The sequence below is a fragment of the Protobothrops mucrosquamatus genome, unplaced genomic scaffold (assembly GCF_001527695.2).
Source record: "Protobothrops mucrosquamatus isolate PMUCROS unplaced genomic scaffold, P.Mucros_1.0 scaffold3821, whole genome shotgun sequence".
In the NCBI taxonomy this organism is placed as follows: domain Eukaryota; kingdom Metazoa; phylum Chordata; class Lepidosauria; order Squamata; family Viperidae; genus Protobothrops; species Protobothrops mucrosquamatus.
The window spans coordinates 49,354-56,004 of NW_015389773.1; the positions used below are offsets into that span (position 1 = coordinate 49,354).

General features: G+C 50.8%; 1 protein-coding gene across 1 annotated transcript in view; it reads right to left on the bottom strand.

Annotated features, from left to right (window-relative positions):
* SENP3 (SUMO specific peptidase 3) overlaps positions 1–6,651 on the bottom strand; it is a 16,169-nt gene that overhangs the window by 3,334 nt on the left and 6,184 nt on the right. The window contains exons 3-6 of the mRNA XM_029286480.1: positions 5,669–5,716; positions 5,384–5,461; positions 2,262–2,399; positions 663–746 (exon numbers count right to left, since the gene is read on the bottom strand). Of these exons, the coding sequence (XP_029142313.1) occupies positions 663–746; positions 2,262–2,399; positions 5,384–5,461; positions 5,669–5,716 (348 nt within the window). The remainder of the gene's footprint in view (positions 1–662; positions 747–2,261; positions 2,400–5,383; positions 5,462–5,668; positions 5,717–6,651) is intronic.

Below are 6,651 nucleotides of genomic sequence, written 5' to 3' on the forward strand. Positions count from 1 at the left end.
GAGTTCTAGTCCCGCCTTAGGCATGAAAGCCAGTTGGGTGACTTTGGGCCAATCCCCAGGAGACGGCGAGTTCTAGTCCCGCCTTGGGCATGAAAGCCAGTTGGGAGACTTTGGGCCAATCCCCAGGAGACGGCGAGTTCTAGTCCCGCCTTGGGCATGAAAGCCAGTTGGGTGACTTTGGGCCAATCACTAGGAGACAGCGAGTTCTAGTCCCGCCTTAGGCACAAAAGCTACCTGGGTGACTTTGGGCCAATCACCAGGAGACGGCGAGTTCTAGTCCCGCCTTAGGCATGAAAGCCAGCTGGGTGACTATGGGTGAATTCTAGTCCTTGGGTGCCTGGCACGCCATCCGCACTGCACGAGGCCTATTCAGGCCTGAGGTCTACCGCCTGCAGGCCGTGGGGCGGTGCCAGCCGCCGTTCTGCCCCCCAAAGAGGGAAAGAAGGGGAGGGCAAGAGAGAGAGAGAGACGCAGCAGGCTGCAGCCGCGGGCCAAGAGGAAATGACTGAAGAGCTTCCTGGGTCTATCCTGGCTGCCAGCGGGGCGATGCTCCTGGGTTAAATTTGGGGGCGCCCAACAAACGGCCCTCAATGGGTGGCCCCGAGAAACTCAGTCACTGGGACCCCCCTCCTGCTCCCCCATGCCTGGGAGGAGACACCCACCATCTGGAAAACCCCTCTCCAGCCGTCTCGGAAGTCAGGACGATTCTTCTTATCCGCTTCGGCTTGCAGGTACTTGCAGATGTGCTACAGGGGGGAGGGGGTGGGAGGAGGAAGAGGAGTAGGAGGAAGGCAGGTGAAAGAACAGCAGCCCCCACTGCCACCCCACCTCCAGCCAAGGCTAGGCAAACTCTCGGCATGCATGCAACAGCCAAAAATCACAGTCGTCGTTCAAAAGCAGGCCGAACGCAAACTTTTCACCTTTCAGTAAAAAGTGGTTTGCATTAGGGCAGTGTTTCTCAACCTTGACCATTTTAAGGCATGTGGACTTCAACTCCCAGAATTCCACAGCCAGCAATGCTGGCTGTGGAATTCTGGGAGTTGAAGTCCACATGCCTTAAAATGGTCAAGGTTGAGAAACACTGCATTAGTGCTTGTTTTCTGGGTTAGGGCTTATATTTGGGGAAATACGGTACTAAATGCTTCCCTCTGGCTGAGGATCTTAAATGGGGCTTATTTTCTGGTTGGGTCTTATATTCAGAGAAACACGGGAACAGTCTTCCAGTTTTTGAGGGGCTGCCCCAAAGAAGGTGTGTGTGTGTGTGTGTGTGTGTGTGTGTGTGTGTGTGTGTGTGTGTGTGAGAACCTATTCTCCAAAGCACCAGAAGGCAGGACAAGAAGCAACGGTTGGAAACTGATTGAGAAGCAACCTAGAACTAAGGAGGAATTTCCTGACGGTGACAACAATTAACCCGCGGAACAGCTTGCCACCAGAACTTGTGGGTGGCTCCATCACTGCAGGTGTTCAAGAAGAGATTGGGCAACCCTTTGTCCGAAATGGTCTAGGGTCTCCTGCTTGAGCAGGGGGTTGGACTAGAAGACCTCCAAGGTCCCTTCCGAGTCTGTTATTTTTTTTTTTCCTTCCTTCCTTCCTTCCTTCCTTCCTTCCTTCCTTCCTTCCCTCCTTCCGTCCTCCCTCCCTCCCTCCCTCCAACACTGGAAGTTTTTAAGAAGAGACTGGACAGCTATTTGTCTGAAATGGTTAGGAGGGCTTCCTGCCTGAGCAGGGGGCTGGACTAGATGACCTCTGAGGTCCTTTCCGAGTCTATTATTCTGTTATTCTTTTCCTTCCTTCCTTCCTTCCTTCCTTCCTTCCTTCCTTCCTTCCTCCCTCCCTCCCTCCCTCCCTCCAACACTGGAAGTTTTTAAGAAGAGACTGGACAGCCATTTGTCTGAAATGGGTTAGAGTTTCCTGCCTGAGCAGGGGGTTGGACTAGATGACCTCTGAGGTCCTTTCCGAGTGTATTATTCTGTTATTCTTTTCCTTCCTTCCTTCCTTCCTCCCTCCCTCCAACACTGGAAGTTTTGAAGAAGAGACTGGACAGCCATTTGTCTGAAATGGTTAGGCGGGTTTCCTGCCTGAGCAGGGGGTTGGACTAGAAGACCTCTGAGGTCCCTCCCTTCGGATTCTGACTAGTAAAACATTATTTTCAAAGGGGGAAAAAAAACCCCAAGAAAGCCTAGTTTTTCTTTAGGGAAATGCATTTGGAGGGTGGAGGAATCCCCCAGCAGACGTCGATCCCGAGCCCTTTCCCGCCTTACCTTGGGACAGCGCCGGTTGAGGGTGCGCTGGGAGTCCAGGTAGGTGATCTTTTTCTGCTTCACCTCCACGCAGAGCAGCGACCAGTGGACCTCCAGGTGGATGGGGATCAGGAGGATCTCCTTGTTGAAAATGTCCACCTGTGTGTATGTGTGGGGGGGAGAAACCAGAGGCGCTCAGAAGGGTCTCTCCCTTCTCCCTACCTGGCTGTGCTGGCGGATGGGGGGGGGCTCCCCCAGGACCCGGGGTCTAAAAGCTGCCCCCCCCCCCCGGGCTTTGTCTGGGGACACCGGTCACACCTTGGGGTGAGGGTAGCCACGTCCAACAGAACCCTTCGGGCAGGCTGGACTACAAGTCCCATACCTTCCCCCACAGCTCAGCCTTGGCAACTGACTCGTACTTAGGACGGTCGCAGCGTCCCGGGAGGGGAGGGTCACGCAATCCCCTTTTGCGACAAGCAAAGTCCATGGGGGGGGGGGGAATCTGGATTCACTACTTAACGACCGTACTATTAACTTAATGACCGCAGGGGTTCACTTGAGAAACTGCATCAAGGAAGGCCGTAAAGCGGGGCAAAATTCACTTAACGAGTGTCTCACTTAGCGACGGAAATTTTGGGCTCGTAAATTGTGGTCGTTATGCCGGGGACTACCCGGAGGGGCTTGTATAAGTCGGAAAGCAGAGAGAAAATAAGGTGTGTGTGTGTGTGTGTGTGGAGGGGGGTCTTAACTTTCCTCTCCTCTTTGCAGACACCTTCATGTGATGGCTACGGGTGTCCCCCACTTAGGACTAGGCCAGGGGTAGGCAATCTTGGCTCTTTTATGACTCGTGGACTTCAACTCCCAGAATTCCTGAGCCAGCATGGGGGAACTATGGCCCCCTCATGACTGGTGGACTTCACTCCCAGAATCCCTGAGCCAGCATGGGGGAACTATGGCAATAATCCTCAACAAATAGAGGAAGTCCTTGATTTACGACCACGATTGAGCAAAAAAAAAAAAAAAAAATCCGCTGCAGGCAGTTAAGCGAATTTTGCCGTTTTGCGACCGTTCTTGTCGCCGTTAAGTGAAACTGCGGCTGTTAAAACTAGTAGCGCCGTCGTTAAGTGGAACCTGGCTTCCCCACTGAATTTGCGTGTCAGAAGGTCGCACAAGGGGGTCAGGCGGCCCCTCGGGACGCTGCAACCGTCGTAAATACGAGCCAGTTGCCAAGCCCCCGAATGTTCTGGCCCCGTGACCACGGGGAGGCTGCAAGGGTCGTAAGTGTGAAACACAGTCGTAAGTCACTTTTCTCAGCCACTAAAGGAACTTGTTGTAAGTCAGGGACTATAGTATGTGTAACAAACCACAACCTGGTTACACTATAATCGCACAATGTGAGGGTGGGGTGGGGGGGATTGGGCCAGCTCTTAACGCTGCTCTTTTCTCATTTGAATCTAAGCAAGCCCCCTCCTCAAGAATGACTTCTTCCAATAAACCACCTTGAGGGGGGTTTAAAAGTGGCTTAAGGTGCTGAACGTGCAACTCCTGAGCGTTGTGCTGGTGTGTGTGTTTTTTTTATAATATATATATATTTATTATTTTTTTATAGCCACAAGTCCCTAATATTTTATCAGCAACAGCAACATACTGTCTGAGTTCCAATATTTAACTTACTAATAATACGTGTTAAGTTCCTTTCTCTCTGCCTCGTTTTTTTTTCTAGCCATGGATAAAAGGTATCCTGTGTTCTAAAATATACTGAGTCTTCTTTCTCTTTCATTTTTCAATCTCCACCTGTCCATTTCTGCACAATCTAGAATTTTTTTTTTTGATTCACTCTCCCTCCGTTGGTCATTGTGCGTTTTTTACATGTGGTTTGTTTTTTTTCTCGCTTATTACATGTGGTTTGTTTTTTTCTTTAAATCCGGCCTGGGACTCTGCACGTTTTTGCAAGGATCTGGACGGCAATTTCTGAGGCCCTTCTGGTTATTCACCGCCCAGAGCCCGTCTCTTAGGGAGAAGGCTGATTATGAAAGGCAAAATAAAGACAAATAAACATTCCTTCACCCTCTTTGGCCGGTTACAGGGGGTCCTCGACTTACGAGGTTCGTTTAGTGAGTGTTCAAAGTTACAGCGGCACTGGAAATCCCTCCCAGGTCCCTTCCTACTCTTATTATTGTTATTACTATTACTATTAATACATTTCAGTTTGTCTGAAATGGTATTGGGTTTCCTAACTGAGCAAGGGGTTGGACTAGATGACCTCCAAGATCCCTTCCAACTTTCTTCTTCTTCTTCTTCTTCTTCTTCTTCTTCTTCTTCTTCTTCTTCTTCTTCTTCTTCTTCTTCTTCTTCTTCTTCTTCTTCTTCTTCTTCTTCTTCTTCTTCTTCTTCTTCTTCTTCTTCTTCTTATTATTATTATTATTATTATTATTATTATTACTACTACTACTACTACTACTACTTACTACTACTATTATTATTATTATTATTATTATTATTATTATTATTATTATTATTATTATTATTATTATTATTATATGATAAGAAGCAATGGATGGAAACTGACCAAAGAGAGAAGCAACCTGGAATTAAGGAGAAACTTCCTGACAGTGAGGACAATTAACCAGTGGAACACCTTGCTACCAGAAATCGTGGGTGCTCCATCCCTGGAGGTTTTTAAGAAGAGACTGGACAATCACCTGTCTGAGATGGTGTAGGGTCTCCTGCTTGAGCAGGGGGTTGGACTAGAAGACCTCCAAGGTCCCTTCCAGCTCTATTCTATTCAATTATCATTTATTATTATTGACCATTTTTCACACTTACAACCGTCGAAGCTTGATAATTCACGGGATAAATTCAGATGCTTGCCAAGGGACTCTTATTTATGACAGTCACAGAATCCCGAGATCACGTTTCGCGACCTTGTGACGAGCAAAGTCAACGGGGGGGAAGCCGGATCCCGCTTAACGGCAGTGTCGCTAACTTAACAACGGCGTGGCAAGGAAAACCTGACGAAACGGGGCCAAAGCCCCCGAACGGCCGCCTGGCTTAGCGAAGGGAGAGGCTGGGCTCCGTCGGGTGGCCGTTAAGCCGAGGACGGCCGGCCTGTGGTCTCTCTCCCGCCCCTGGCCGAAACTTACATTTTTGGTCCAACGCTTCACGCCCTCGTACCCCTTGGTTCGTAGCTTATCGTAGAAAAAACTGTTGAAAAAGTGGACCTGGGGGGAGGGAAAAGAGAAAGGGAAAAAGATGGAGGGGCAGATCAAAAGATGCCGGGCACCGATCAAAGCACCCGTAACCAGGCAGGAGGGGTGGGGTGGGGGGCGAGAGGGGGGTGTTGCGCAGGCGAAACGCTTTCGGATTCCGACCGTCGTGCGCACCCCGCACCCTGAATGGACTTGCAAAGGTGGCAAAACCTGGCTCACCTTTTCCGGCACCGTGTCCATCACGAGGTCCCCGTACATGTTCATGACCTGCTCGAAGGAGAGGGGGGGGGAGAAACGAAGGGGTCAGGGTTAAAACGAGGCCGCAACTTAAGAAACCTTCGCGAGGGAAGCCAGCCCGGGGTGGGCCGGGTCGAGTCCTTTCAGCAGGGCTGTATTTTGCCCCCCCTAAGGGTCGGTACCCCCCCCTCCCAGTATTAAGTGGGGGCTCAGGACAGGCAGGCGGTGAACAGGAGAGAGTCTCTGTAGCTCAGGGCTGAACGGTGGGGTCCTGGGGGTCTCTGAGCTGGGTGGGTTTCTTGCAGACGTTTCATGACCCAACTAGGGAACCTCATCAGTGCTACAAGGGAGGAGGAGGACTTGGGGGGGGTTCTTTGACACTCTCTGAATTGGTGGGTTTCTTGCAGACGTTTCATGACCCAACTAGGGAACCTCATCAGTGCTACAAGGGAGGAGGAGGACTTGGGGGGGGTTCTTTGACACTCTCTGAATTGGTGGGTTTCTTGCAGACGTTTCATGACCCAACTAGGGAACCTCATCAGTGCTAGAAGGGAGGAGGAGGAGGAAGAGGAAGAGGAGGAAGAGGAGGAAGGAAGGAAGGAAGGAAGGAAGGAAGGACGGACCCCGGGGTCCTTGGTGCTCTCTGAGCTGGGTGGTTTCCTTGCAGACCTTTCAGGATCCAACTAGGGAACATCATCAGTGCTAGAAGGGAGGAGGAGGACTTGGAGGGGGGTTTCTTTGACGCTCTCTGAATTGGTGGGTTTCTTGCAGATGTTACATGACCCACCTAGGGAACATCATCAGTGCTAGAAGGGAGGGGGGTTGTGGGGAGGAGGAGGAGGAAGAGGAGGAGGAGGAGGAGGACTCAGGGGTCTTTGGTGCTCTCTGAGCTGGGTGGTTTCCTTGCAGACATTTCATGACCCAACCAGAGAACATCATCAGTGCTAGATGGTGGTGGTGGTGGT